The following is a 14106-nucleotide window of genomic DNA, read 5'->3' as shown; positions in this document are numbered from 1 at the left end:
ACGGCCGCCCCCGGAGGGGGGGATCCCCACCTGACTCCCCTTGCCGGCTGGATTCTCCCTGGTGTCCCGCGCCTGTCTCGGCCGCCCGCGTCCGCGCCCAGCCCCAAGTTGATGCGAAGTTGGCGCCCCCGACCCGCCGCGCTACACCCCCCCCCCCGCCCCAGCCGCCACTCACCGCGGGGAAGGGGCGCAGCGCACGCGCCCGGAGTCGGCGGCCGCCTCCCGCGCGGTGCCCGTCCGGGAGCCCGAGCCCCGGCGCGCGCGGGAACCCGGCACGGCTGCGAGGCCAGTGCCCGCAGCGCGGCCTGGATGCAGCCCGCCCCCGCGGCCCGCGGCGGGGCTCCGTCCCGACCTGGGCAGCTCGCCTCCGGCTCCCCGAGGTTTGCCAGCCGACTGTGGCGGAGCGCTCGCCGCCGCCGCCGCCCGCCGGTTTCTGCCCCGCCCCGGCCGGCTGCCCTCGCTCCCTCCCTGCCGGCCGGGCAGTACACTGGCCACCTGGGTCCACTCTCCCTCCAGCCCCCCCTCCCCCCGCTCCAGCACGGCGTCCCCCAGATCCGATGCTCTGGGGCAAGGACCTGCTTCGGAGGAACAGCTTGCCCTAAACCCTGGGTTTGAGCCCTCAGTTCATTAGTCGCCTGACCTTGGGCCAGGTAATGTCGAGATTCCTGGAGTTTACAAAGTGAGGCCAGCGTCTTGTGGCTCCCATATGAGACTATTACCCATGGAGGACTGAGTTACTATTTCGAAAAGGCTTGTGCATTTGACTGGAAACTAAAGATTGAAAGGAATTGCGTGTGCAGTTTGGAAAGCCGGCCAGGCCAGCCCGACTGGCCACTGGGAGAGACTGACAGCAGCTAGCTGCCCAGGCCCCTCATTCTCCCTCCTGTTCTTCTATGTCTGGTTGTGCAGGGGCTTCCACCAGGCTGAGGCTAGAACAGCGATACCGGTGGGGACCTGTCTCCAGGGGCTGTAATGTGAGCAGAGGACCAGCCGCAGCAACATAGGCAAAACAAGGGAGGGAGGGTGGGTGCATGCTAGGCCTGACGGCCAGGTGCCCCAGACCCCTCTTCTCCTCCCCATCAAGAAGCCCTCGAGCAGGAAGCAATTTCCCTGTTTCACCTGGTGACCCCAAGCCCCTAAAGAAGTAACAACCACCAACCATGGCCCTTGGTTACAGCTGTTTTATTTTCAGCATGTCCCCACCCTAGTTACCCTCCAAAGTCCATTAAGAAAGAGAAGGGAGGGAGTAAGGTCTGCCTGCACCTTCACACCTCCTTGACTTAAGGTTCCCTCCTTGTCCTGAACACTGTAAGGTAGATCTTTCAGAGGTCCCTGGAAGAGCTGCAGTCCAGCTTCCAAGCCAGACCAGGCAACACCCGGACAGAGTCCACACAAAAGGCCTCGGGCCCTTCTTCCAGTTTTGGGATTCTTCGTGTCCATGGCAGAAGCTGGGATCAGGGCTCAGTGCCCCAGCAGCCGCAGCATCTCCTGTGGGTCTACCAGCTTCTCCCGGGGCTTCCCAGCTCCTTGGCCTCGAGACATCTCCTCAGCATCCAGCTTCTCCCAGTCTGAAAAAGAGACTGGCCGGACCCCTGAGGCAGATGGGAAGACAGACCAATGCCACCATTTCCTCTCAGAAGCCCTCAGCCCAAAGACAAGCTGCCGGCGCCACCCCCTGGCCCCAGAATCAGGGCCCATACCTCGGCTGCTAAGCAGGGCCTGGATGGCTGCATAGCCAGGCCTGGGGTCAGAGGGCAGCAACCCAGCCTTCAGGTCCTGCAGTAGCACCTGGCCCGTGAGGAAGCTGTCAGTCATGGTCGTGGCGATGACACCTGTGGGCCCCCTCTTCACCCAGCCACTGCAGTAGAGGCCTGGAAGGGGCAAGAGAGAGGAGGCAGTTGGACAATGCTTGGCAAGCCTGCACCCCATTCTATGCACACGTACCCCCAGATCTCCCAGCAAACCACACTGGGTAGGCCCGCCATGATCACTAGCTCACTACCCTGGATTTTTTTTTTAAAGTAAGGGTCTCACTCTAGCCCAGACTCACCTGGAACTCATTCTACAGTCCCAGGCTGGCCTCAAGCTCACAGCAATCCTCCTGCCTCCACCTCCTGAGTGCCAGGATTAAAGGCGTGCACCGCCACACCCAGCCCCTGGATTCTTCTCAGTTTGTTTTAGCATGCAGTCCCCCTTAGGCCTCAGTTTCCCTACCCTGTAGAGGAGCTTTCTGAGGGTTCCAGCTGCAGCTTGCTTACTTTCATTTCAGCAGGCCCTTAGCAACATCTACCAAATGAATGAAAAACTGTAGAGGCATGGGGATAATCAGACTGGAAGCTCCCTGAGGACAGCAGCTGTCCAGCTCTAGTGCCAGCACTGGCCCAGGGCAGGTTTTACTGAATGAGTGGCTCTGGGGGCACTAGCCTCCCATCATTAGCTGTCCCATCTTCTCATGCCCTCTCACCTGGTACATCCACAACCCGGCCGTCTATATTGGGAATGACCCCACGTTTGGGGTCAAAGGGCACACTGGGGTCAATGGAACGGCTCTTATACCCAACACTGCTCAGCACAAGCCCACAAGGGAGGTCTTCAATGTCTCCTGTGGGCACCGCCCGGATGGCCTCACCAACACCCTGATGGGAAGAACGAGAGCAACACCAGGTCACGGTGAGGAAGCCTAAAAGAGGGAAAATCTCGGGGCAATGTGAGACTCACTTCCAGTCTGGTAATTGCCAGGCGGATGCCTGCTGCCCGTTGCCCATCTGATGAGGGTAGCACTTGCTGGGGGCTTCGGAAAAAGCGGAGGCCCCAGGCACGGGAGGCCTGTGCCCGGCGGGCAGCTTCCTCCACCCCTGGCTTCTCCACGGCCGTTTGAAGCAGCAGTTCTGTCAGCCGCCTCCTTGGTCGGGGGACCTCTGTGAACAACATGCAACAACACCTCAGGGATGTCCCCACCCAGGAGCCCTCCCCCAAGCTTTCTTTGACCTAGGCCAGCCCCTCCTGGTGAGCTGGGGGCCAGGGACAGGCCCCTCACCCTTGATTCTGTCCTGAAGGCCCAAGAAATCCGCAGGATCCAAAATGGGCCGGGTCCCGGGTAACTGAATCATCTCCCGAAGCTCCTTAAAGTGGGGGTGGGAGTGGGGGAGGAGGTCAGGCCCGGAACACTGCGCATTCCCAAGCCCACCAGAGACCAGCCTCCACGGGAAACACCATCAACACGGCAGGTCTGGGGCCATTCCTGGTCCTCTGATCCATTCCAGGAAGCCACTACTTCCAGAAATCTCCTCCCTCCACACTCAAGGGGGACCCTCTACTTGGGACCCTCGCCTCCCTCCTCCTCTGGCCCCAGTACCTTAATGGTGAAGGCCACTTGCAGGGGTCCACGCCGGCCCACTATCCACACTGTCTTCACCCGACTCTGCCTCAGCACCCCCAAAGCTGTCTCTGTGATGTCTGTTTTCTGGCACAAAAGGAGGTTTTTGAACCCATCAAACACTGACCTGGGGAAGGAGACTCTCCAGTTGCCCTGCTCCCTTACTCGGAGCTGGCAGCCCAAAACTGCACAATTGCTCCCCCTCGTGGCCACATAGAACACTGCCACCAACTCAGCAAATGGCTCCAACCAGCAGTCCCGGAAGCCAACTCCTCCATTCAACAAGTATTCACTAAGCAACTACCACTTCCCAGCTCTGGGCAAGAGGCTTAGGAGGGAAGAGGCAGTTGATGTTAACAAAAAAGATTGGTGCTTGAACTCATAAATACAACTTTTAGAGGGAATACTCATTGAGTATAAAACTGTAGTGGTGATTAACAGGCTATGAAATTCAAAGACTAGTCCAGATAGAAGGAACACACCTATTCATAGCAGTCCTAGGAGACTCCCTGGTGGAAGAAATAACTTATCCAAGAACTAAGTGAGTCCTAATGTGGCAAGCAGGGAGAACAGAGTGTGCAAATGCTTGCTAGCATACTAGAGTTTGAACGTGTCTACCTGGGTTCCCCAGGAAAACGGGCACTGGACTTGGTCTGGAGGGATGACACTAGAACCTCTAGACAGGGTCACCCTCTTCTGAGCATGACCCCACCTCCAGCCCCGTGGCCCTGAGTGACTCCTCACCTCCAGGCGTTCAGGTGGAGTCAGCAGGATCCGGGCCACATCCAGAGCCACATTCCCGTGCCCTAGAATTACTGCAGTGTCACAGCTAAGATCGGGTGTCAGCTGGAAGACAAAGGTTTTCAGAGGGTCCGAGCCCCAGCTCCAGTCAGGCTAATCTTGTCTGCAAACCCTCGGTCGGGTCTCAGCCAAGCCTGTGGGCTGCCCCATCTTCTCGTCTCCCTCTCCTCTCCTCTCCTCCACAGCTCACCCTCCAGACCCCCCATGGCTGACCTCCCTCCTCCGTTACACACGTCTCACATCTTCTTGGCTTGCTCCTCATTGCCACTTCTCCCAGCGCTAGCATCTGAGGGCTGCCCTCGGTGGGAAGGCAGAGGCAGGAGAAGGGTTCCCCAGACTCACCTTCTGGTTCTCAGGGAGCCCATTGTACCAGCCCACAAAGGCCCGGGCTGAGACCACGCCAGGCAGCTCCTCACCAGGAATTCCCAGGGCCTGGTGGTCCTCAGCCCCATAGCTCTAAGGAAAGATAGCACAGCCCTGGCTGGAGCCCTCAGTACTTGGAGGGCCAGGGAGGCTGTCCTGTTTCCCACTGGGCCCCTTCTGGAAACATCCATCCAGCAGCCCCACCTCTGGCATCCACACCCCACAGGTGCGCTCACCAGTACCACGGCATGGTAGGCCTCTCGCAGCTCTGGCACCGATACGTCCCTGCCGACCACCACATTGCCTAGGAAGGCACAGCGGTCGGAGCGGGCTGTCTGCGTAAACGTGTTGATGACGTTCTGCAAGCAGCACGGGAGGAGAGCATGGGATCAAAGGGCAGCTACAGGAAGGCACCCTAGTGCCACCCTCACCCCAACAGACCCCAAGATGGACCCTGGGTGGCATTCGAGCCAGCCACAGAGCTCTCCTTGGCTGGCTGATGTCTCCACCCGGACAGACCCACCTTAACTTCTGGGTGGTCAGGTGCCACACCAAAGCGCACCAGGCCGAAGGGCACAAGCTGCTTCTCGTAGATGTCTACGTGGGCCTGGGGGTGGTGCTGTAGGAAAGGCACGGTTGGTGAGGCCCCAGGAGGAAGCTGAGTCCCGGCAGGTGCTCCCACCCCCAAACAGCAGGAGAGCTCAGCTCAGAGGGCTGAGGACACTGGTTTTGGCCACCCACGAGGAGAAAGGAGACCCCTCTCTGCTTAGGCAAGGGCTCAGAGGCAGCATCAGCAGCAAGGGAAGCTGAGGTCAGAGCCTGAGGATTGCTGGCTGTGGGACTGTGAAGACTTGCAAGGTCACAGCCTCCGCACTGGAGGCCACTAGGAGCAAGTGTGCCTCCAGGTCAGATGTGACACACAGTGTCCTGCCTCCAGCACATCACCACTTCTAGAAATGCTGCTCTGCTGACCTGAGAGTGGCCCTTTGAAATTCTCACTTCCCTTCGTTCTAGTCTCCAAGACGATGCCACTGGGACAGGGCCCAGTAAGACAGGGAGTGAGGGACTAGGGGGATGGCATTTGTCATGCTTACAAGGACCCAAGCCCCCAAAGCCACACAAAAAGGCAGATGTGGCCACACATGCCTGTAACTCAAGTCCTGTGGGGCCCATAGGCAGAAGACTCTTGGGTGGGGGGTGTCACTGGCTGGCCGACTCCGTCTCAAGGAGATCAAAGCACAAGAGCCAACGAGGAGGACCCCCGACGTGCTCCCCTGGCCTCCACACATATGTACACACAGTACACACATCTGCACCATGTGCATACATTATACACACATATCAAAGGAAAAATAGAGAGAGGGGTGGGGAGATGGTTCAGGGATTAAGAGCACCGCAGCTTAAACTTGAGGGCCTTTTGGCTAGAGACCACCAAATTTAACTTCCCAGAACACATATTAAAAGAAAAGTCCACAGGCAGCTCTGGGTTGAGGGAGAAACCCCATCTTAAGGAAAGAAATACTTGGATGAGTGATGAGAGGGCACCAAACATTCTCCTCTAGATCTTCACACACATGTGCATGGGGTATACACATCTGTACATGTACCACACATTTAAACACACATGCAAAGAAAAAAAAAAGGACGGGGGGGGGAACATGTTGGTAAAAGGAAGGTGCAAGGGGCCTTCCCAGTCTCAGAAAATCAGTCCTGTGGTTTCAGCCGCTCCACACTGCCTGTCTTCCCAGGGCAGCTTGTGGGCCACGGGGAGGGCATGAGGCACAGGGCTCAGGTTAGGCACAGAGGGCTGCTCTGCCTCTGCCCACCATTGGCAACACGAGCCTGGCAAATCCCAGGGCCTCCCTGCTCCGTATGAAGCGGCCTCGCGGGTCGAGGCCGGGGAGAGAGCCCTCTGTCCCTTCCCTGGCTCTCACCTCCCACTTCAAAGGGACTCAAGGCTGTGCAACTCCTGCCCACCTCCCCAGCCTCTGTCCAGATCTCTATCTCCTCCACTCTGCTGGTACCCTCATTCCACCCGGCTCCCCCGGCCCCTGGGTATTCCCTGCCTCCTCCATATCGGCTCACCCACTTCACCTCCCTCAAACCCCGTGGAACTTGAGCCCATGAAGGCCTCAAGCCATGAAGTAAATGTCGCTGGGGCCACGCCCAGCTCTAACCCTCACTGTGCTTCAGGGGAAACTGAACTTTTCTGGACCCTCTGCACACATTCAAGGCTGGGTGAGTCATGCTTCAGCCCTCAGCCCAGGGCTCCCTCAATGCGAGTGCACGGTGGACTTGTACCCCATCATTACTGCAGTGACCATGGCCGGGGTAGATCCCCTCACTCAAAAACCTTCCCTTTGCAGCTCCATGCCATAGGTCAAAGTTCAAACTGCTCAGCTGACTGGCCTTTCTGTCTTTATCTTCCATTCCTTACTGCCATGGAGGGGACCTTCACCCCGAGTCACATGGGTCTCTTCAGGGACACTTCCACAGCACCCCACACAGACCCCAGCTTTCTGGACACCTCCTTGCCCTCCATCAGCTGTTCCTCTTCAGGCCCCTTGCCTAATGAGGGCAGTCTCCAAGGCACTTCTGCTCTAAGATCTTCCTCTTCCTCTGAGTGCATGGAAGCTTTACCTCTTCCCTGTTGGTGACTTCAAATTGTCACTGATCAAGATCTCTCTATCTATCTCTTCTCCCCTCCTCTCTCTATCCTTCCTCCATAATCTGAGATCCCAGAAACTGAGAACCTAGGATATCATACCCATACATCCCAACCCACTCTTTTTTTTCTTTCCTTCTTTTTTTTTTTTTTTTTTTGAGGTAGGGTTTCACCACTCTAGCCCAGGCTGACCTGGAATTCACTCTGGAATCTCAGGAGGGCCTTGAACCCCCGGTAATCCTCCTACCTTGGCCTCCCATGTGCTGGGATTAAAGGCGTGCGCCACTGTGCCCAGCTTTCCAACTTGTCACCTTCCATCCCAGTCAGCTGGAGCCCAAGCCATAGCCCTTTGCCCCTTCCCATCCACTCTTTCCCATTAGTTCTCCATCTCTCCCCCATGCCCTGCTCTCTGGAAACCCCAAGCCCACACTATAGAGAGAACATTCCAAATAAAAGACGGGGTCCTGGCCTGGGGGGTATATCTCCCTAGCAGTCACAAGACCCTGGGTTCAATCCTCAGTACCAAAAGGTAGGATTCCTGTTTTCCTTCCACTATAAGCCTTCTGTCAAACCAATTACCTGTAATCGGGAGTGCCAGAATTTGTTTCAAATTACTGATTCTGAGGGCCTCAGGTCCAGAGTTAAATGTATCAGAGCTGGGTTCATAAATATTTGTTTACATAAGAAGACCTTGCCTGGCATGGAGAGTGGACAGCGCCCTGCGAAACCCACCCATCCGTAGTATAGTAAAAGGTTTCCAGGCCCCAGGATCTGGACCTCATCTGCCTCCCCAGCCCCAGCTCTTGCCTCTTCAACATTCAGACACCCGTCTACCTACCTTCTGGAATGGGCCCTGGAGTGGCCCTGAAAGGCCATTCTCCATCCTCTGGCCTTTGTCCACGAAGTTCCTGCGCCTGAAGCACTCCTGCTGTTCTATGCCCTGACCTCACTTCGCCCTCACACTGGGACAGGGGGCCACCCTTAGGTTAAGCCCAAGCATACCTTCATAAACCAGACCCTTGCCCCTCCAGCTAGGCTGTCAGTTCGATGAGTGTAGGAAAAAATGCATGCAAATGTCTGCAAGCAGCCCCTGGCCCACAGAGAGGGCGCCTAGAACACACCTCCAGACTGCTCTCTTACCCCGCCAGCTAACCCAGTGTCCTTTACACAAAGTGGCCCCCCCCAGCCCCAAGAGCTCTTGGCTGTCCATTCCAGAGACCAGATTGTCAGTGGCCTTGCATTCCAGGCTGACTCTCCACACAAGGGGCGGGGGTAATGGCCTTTCAAAGCCCACGCATGGCCTTCCATAAACTTCAAATATACATTTTCCAGGAAACAGCTCCTGGTTGTGCCCACTTGGTTAGATTCACTCAGTTTACATCACTGTAATTAGCTTGTTATCCGTGTTACTTGGAGGATTTGTAGGTCACTTCCTTTGTTTTTTTTTTTTTTTTTGGTCTTTCAAGGGAGGCTATCACTCCAGCTCAGGCTGACCTGAAATTCACTATGTAGTCTCAGGGTGGCCTTGAATTCATGTGATCCTCCTACCTCTACCTTCCAAGTGCTGGGATTAAAGGTGTGTACCACCACACCCAGCTATCACTTCCTTTTCATAATTAGAAATATTTATTTAGGGCTAGATAGATGGCTTAGCAGTTAAAGGCACTTGCTTGCAAAGCCTAATGGCTCCAGATTTGATTCCTAGTACCTAGGTAAAGCCAGATGCACAAAGAGGCACATGTATCTGGAGTTCATTTGTAGTGGTAACAGGCCCTGGTGCACCCATTCTCTGTCTCTCTCAAATAAATAAATTAAGCCAGGTGTGGTGGCATATGCCTTTGGTCCCAGCACTTGGGGAGGCAGAAGTAGGAGGATCGTTGTCATTTCAAGGCCAGCCTGAAACTACATGGTGAATTCCAGATCAGCCTGGGCTAGAATGAGACCCTACCTTGAAAGAACAAAAGAAAAATAGATAAATTAATTAAATTAAATAAATTAGGGGTTGGAAAAATGGTTCAGTGGCCAAAGCACTTGCCTGCAAAACATAAAAACCCAAGTTTGATTCCCCAGTACCCACATAGAGCCAGAGGCACAAGGTGGCACATTTGTCTGGAGTTCATTTGCACTGGCTACACCCAGGCCCTGGCACATCCATTCTTTCTCTCTCTGCCTTTTGCTTAAATAAATAAATAAAAATATTTTAAAAATAAATTGGCCAGGGCTGGAAGGATATCTTAGTGGTTAAGGCATTTGCCTGCAAAGCCAAAGGACCAAGGTTCAATTCCCCAGGACCTATGTAAGCCAGATGCACGAGGTAACACATGTATCTGGAGTTCGTTTACAGTGGCTGGAGGCCCTGCCATGCCCATTCTTTCAATCTCTCTCTATCACATAATAAATAAATTAGCTGGGCGTGGTGGTGCACGCTTTTAATTCCAGCACTCAGGAGACAGAGGTAGAAGGATCACAGTGAGTTCAAGGTCACCCTGAGACTACATAGTGAATCAGGTCACTGGTCAGCCTGAGCTACAGCAAGACCCTACCTTGAACAAGAACAACAACAACAACAAAAAAAAAAAAAAGTAAAATAAGAAAAAACTATAAAAATATTGGAGTGTGTGTGTATGAGCATACCAGGGTCTCTTGCCACTGCAAATGAACACCAGACACTTGCTCCACTTTTTGTGTCTGGCTTTGTGGGAGCAGCTGGGGAAACTGAGCCTGGGCCAGTAGGCTTAACCACTGAACAATCTCCCCAGCCCCTTGTAGATAACTTTTCAGCAAAGGTCTCCATGAGACCTTCCTAAGTGTCACCACAGAAAGCCAAGAGCCCCAGGAAAATCAAGCCAGTGGGTCACCCACCTTTCCATGTGTGTATACTTAATACAGTCATCCTTCCTCTGTTCCATCACGGATACTCCAAAGCCCTCCAAAGATAGGCCACTATCTCATCTCCGTCAGTCTCGGTATCCCTCCTTCCCCCTCTGTGTCAAGGTCTGACATGGAGTTTCAAGTCTATCTGGCAGCCTTGGGGCCCTGTCTGCCAGTACTGAAAGCTCGAGACCTTGACATTCAATGGGGAAAAAGAAACAGGAGGAAGGCTGGGGCTGGGGTAGGTAGTTACAGAAAGTCAAAAAGTTCAAAAGGTGCAAAGTTGGGGATGGAGAAAGGATGGAAGGAGGACAAGAGGAGACAAAGCTGTAAGTGTGGATAAGCTTCTGGGGGGCGGGGGAGGATGCCCACCTGTCACTAACCATCAATCCCCCGCCAAACACATCTCTCTCACAGTTAAGGACCTAGGGTGGGAGCCCCGGGTGTAGGCGTGGAAGCAGGTAGAAAGAACACAACGTAGATGGGCCATAGCTCCCTCCTTATTAGCCAACCCAAAGAACTGGAGAGAACGAGTGAATGGTGAGGAAGGACTCTGCACGAAGTGGCTTACCTTCAGCAAGTGCTGGGCCGTGTAGAAGCCAGCTGGGCCACTGCCTATCACACAGATCTGAGGGGTCTTCTCTTGTGTGGAGAACTGCTGGCAGAAGCCTGGGGCTGGGCAGAGGAGGGGACAAGGTCAAATCAACACTCTCGCTGTCCCAAACCAAGTAAGTGTCCAACAGAAGATGCAGCTGGCCAAGCTTCACCGTCGTATGCACCTTCCTTCTTCTGTTCTTGAAGCGACAGTCCCTCATGTCATCTGAATACCCCAATGCCTATGCCTCCCCGCTGAAGATGGCCTGCAGGCAACGCCCATGGACCCTGAAGCTGTTCTGCACACAACTTTCATGATTCTTAGAGGGTTCTCTACCTATGATTTTACATCTTCCCGCGGACTTCATATCCCCACCACCTCTCTTGCCTTGCCTTTCTCCACGGAACCCTGTATTGCTCATACCCTTGTTTAACCCCAGATCTCCCCGTCGCCAACCCCCACTCACCCTGTTTCACAGCACGTGGACCTCCTGTTCTGCATCTCCATCTTTACAGACCTGCATCTCACCCACGAGGCCTCACATCTCACCCTGTGCACACACCACCCCCATTTCGCCGGCCAGAACAGACTCCTCGTAGGCCTCCCGTGAACCCCATGTAGACCGAGGGACCCTGCTCTTACTCGGGGTGCTCCTGCTGGGAGGCGGCCGGAGCCGAGACCACGCCGACCAACGCCACCAGCGCCAACACCGCGAAGCCATGACTGGGAACAGCCAGCAGCGAACCTTTCCGCACGCAAGGACTCCCCGGAGCTGGAGCTGGCCCCGCTGTAAGTAGCCGGCCGCGCCCCCTGGACACGCCCGCCATCGTGACCCCGCCTCCCACGCGCCGAGAAGGCTCGGCGTTAGACTCCACCCACCCTATTTCCCCGAAAAAAATCCCGCCTCCAGCATAAACCACGCCTTCGGTCCGCCCCAATCGCAGAATCCCCGCCCCCTGCGCGCGATGGGGGGGGGGTGCCCAGTCTTTCCCCGCCCTCCTAAACCGGAAGCCTAGATGGGGAGGAAAGCGAATCACCAACACTGTTTCAATCGCTGTTGAAGGAGCCAACCAATTAGAAAGGGGTTTACTTTACTCCGCTACTCTAGTCGCTTCTTGATGACGTATGCCCATCTGTCGTTTGATAGGGCGCCGTCCTGCTGCGCGTTTTTGTTCCAGCCAATCAGGATTTGACCTCTAAGCGCGCCTCCTCGCTGGCTGGAGTGTACGGAGTCCGGAAGTGTGCCGAGAGGGCCTTACTCCCTGTAGACGGGCGCTGTGCAGGTGTGGCCCCGGCTAGGTGCCGTGCCTTTCGGGCCGGAGGGAAAAATGTAACTCTGCAGAGCTTTTCCGCCTCATTTTCTTCTCCGTAGTTCAGGGAGGAAACGCGGGAAGTGGCTTGTTTCTGGCAGTAAGAACAAACCCTGACCTCCGACTGTTGTCCTGCAGTTCTGGGACCTGAGTCGCCTTCTATGCAGAATGTAAAGGGGGTGTGCAAAAAAGAAAAAAATTCCTGAGTAAACAAGGTAAAGGAACGTATTTTAGACGGACCATTTTAAAAGGAAAATTCGTGCAAAATGATGAGCAATTTTTTTTTTTTTCCGAGGTAGGGTCTTACTCTAGCCCAGGCTGACCTGGAACTCGCTCCGCATTCTCAGGGTGGCCTGGAACTCATGGCGATCCTCTGCCTCTGCCTCCCGAGTGTGGGGATTAAAGGCGTGCGCCACCACGTCCGGCTGAACAATTTTTTTTTTTAAACAACACAGGAGGAGCTAAGGGTGGTATAGAGTGCTTGCCTAATGTGGGTTGAGTTGCCGGGTTCAACCCCAGCACCTTAAAAATAAATAAAATGGGGCTGGGGAGATGGCTTAGCGGTTAAGGTACTTGCTGGCAAAGCCAAAAGACCTAAGATCTATTCCCCAGTACCCATGTAAAGCCAGATACACAAGGTGGTGCATGTGTCTGGAGTTTGTTTGTAGTAGCTGTAGGCCCTGCCATGCCCATTCTGTCTCTCCCCCCTCCCTCCCTCGTTTTTTTTTCTATTTCTCTCAAATAAATAAATAAAATATTTTAAAATAAATAATAAAACAAGGACAGGATCCATAGTCACCTTTGACACAGTAAGTCTACTGCTTCTTCCTTTTCCCCAAGGGCCACTCCTTCCGGTTGGAAAATTCTTTTTTATTTTTAATTAATTAATTTACTTACTTGAGAGTGACAGAGAAAGAGGCAGATAGATAGAGAATGGGCACGCCAGGGCCTCCAGCCACTGCAAATGAACTCCAGACACATGTGCCCCCTTGTGCATCTGGCTTACATGGGTCCTGGGGAATCGAGCCTTGAACCGGGGTCCTTAGGCTTCACAGGCAAGCGCTTAACCGCTAAGCCATCTCTCCAGCCCCCTTTTGGAAAATTCTGACCAGTTCTGTCATCCCCACAACACCAGACTCGATTATTTGCTTGTTTGTTGGTGTTAGGGATTGAACCCAGAGCCTTCCAAAGATGCACTACCACTTAACGACACACATAGTTCCTGGCTGTTACTTTCTATTTTATAAACCAGCAACCATCTGAGCAAAGAAGACTGTATTTGATTTATTATTGTTACTTTGGTTTTTGGAAAAAGGGTCTTGCTCTAGCCCAGGCAAACCTGGAATTCACTATGTAGCCTTGGGATGGCCTCAAACTCTTGGTGAGCCTCCTACCTTTGCCTCCCAGGTGCTGGAATTAAAGGTGAAAGCCACCACACCGGCTTTTTTTTTTTTTTTTTTGAGGTAGGTTCTCATTCTAGTCCAGGCTAACCTAGAACTCTCTGAATTTCCAGGCTTGGCTTGACCTCACAGCCATCCTCCTACCTCTGCCTCCTGAGTGCTGGGATTAAAGACATGTGTCACTATATCCTGCTGATTTTATTTTTATTTATGGTGTGTGTGCATGTGCAGATATGCAAACCTCATATTTGGAAGCCAGAAGAGAGTATCAGGTGTCCTCCTCTCAGACTCTTCCCCTTTACTTCCTTGAAACATTTTTTGTTGAGGCACACATGTATATGAGTGTGTGTGCACATAGATGCATGTCATGCATAGTCCAGAGGTCAGTGTCAGCTGTCCTCAGTGGCTGCATTTTACTCATTGAATCATCTCCCCAGTCCCTCAAAGTTACTTTTTGTTTATTATTTTTATTTATTTGAGAGTGACAGACAGAGAGAGAATGGGTGCAGCAGGATCTCCAGCCACTGCAAATGAACTCCAGATGTATGCACCCTCTTGTGCATCTACCTTATGTGGGTCCTGGGGAATCCAGCCTTGAACGGGGGTTCTTAGGCTTCACAGGCAAGCGCCTAACCTCTAAACCATCTCTCCAGCCCCCAAAGTTACTTTTTGAATGAGCTTTGCCACACATGCTTGTAATCCCAGTACCCAGGAAGCTGAGAAAG

General features: G+C 53.9%; 1 protein-coding gene across 1 annotated transcript; it reads right to left on the bottom strand.

Annotated features, from left to right (window-relative positions):
- Window positions 1-1163: 1163 nt before the first annotated feature.
- Fdxr (ferredoxin reductase) lies at window positions 1164-11475 on the bottom strand. The gene is made up of 12 exons (XM_045158652.1): window positions 11314-11475; window positions 10648-10751; window positions 5064-5159; window positions 4777-4899; window positions 4520-4633; window positions 4121-4222; window positions 3356-3463; window positions 3038-3122; window positions 2719-2918; window positions 2465-2636; window positions 1701-1871; window positions 1164-1592 (listed from the first exon to the last, which is right to left on the bottom strand). The coding sequence occupies exons 1-12, from the start codon at window positions 11390-11392 to the stop codon at window positions 1462-1464; spliced, it is 1485 nt and encodes a 494-aa protein (XP_045014587.1). The 5' UTR covers window positions 11393-11475; the 3' UTR covers window positions 1164-1461.
- Between the last annotated feature and the right edge of the window lie 2631 nt (window positions 11476-14106).

Source organism: Jaculus jaculus, chromosome 9, assembly GCF_020740685.1.
Source record: "Jaculus jaculus isolate mJacJac1 chromosome 9, mJacJac1.mat.Y.cur, whole genome shotgun sequence".
NCBI lineage: Eukaryota > Metazoa > Chordata > Mammalia > Rodentia > Dipodidae > Jaculus > Jaculus jaculus.
This window is presented reverse-complemented; position numbering and strand designations above follow the sequence as displayed.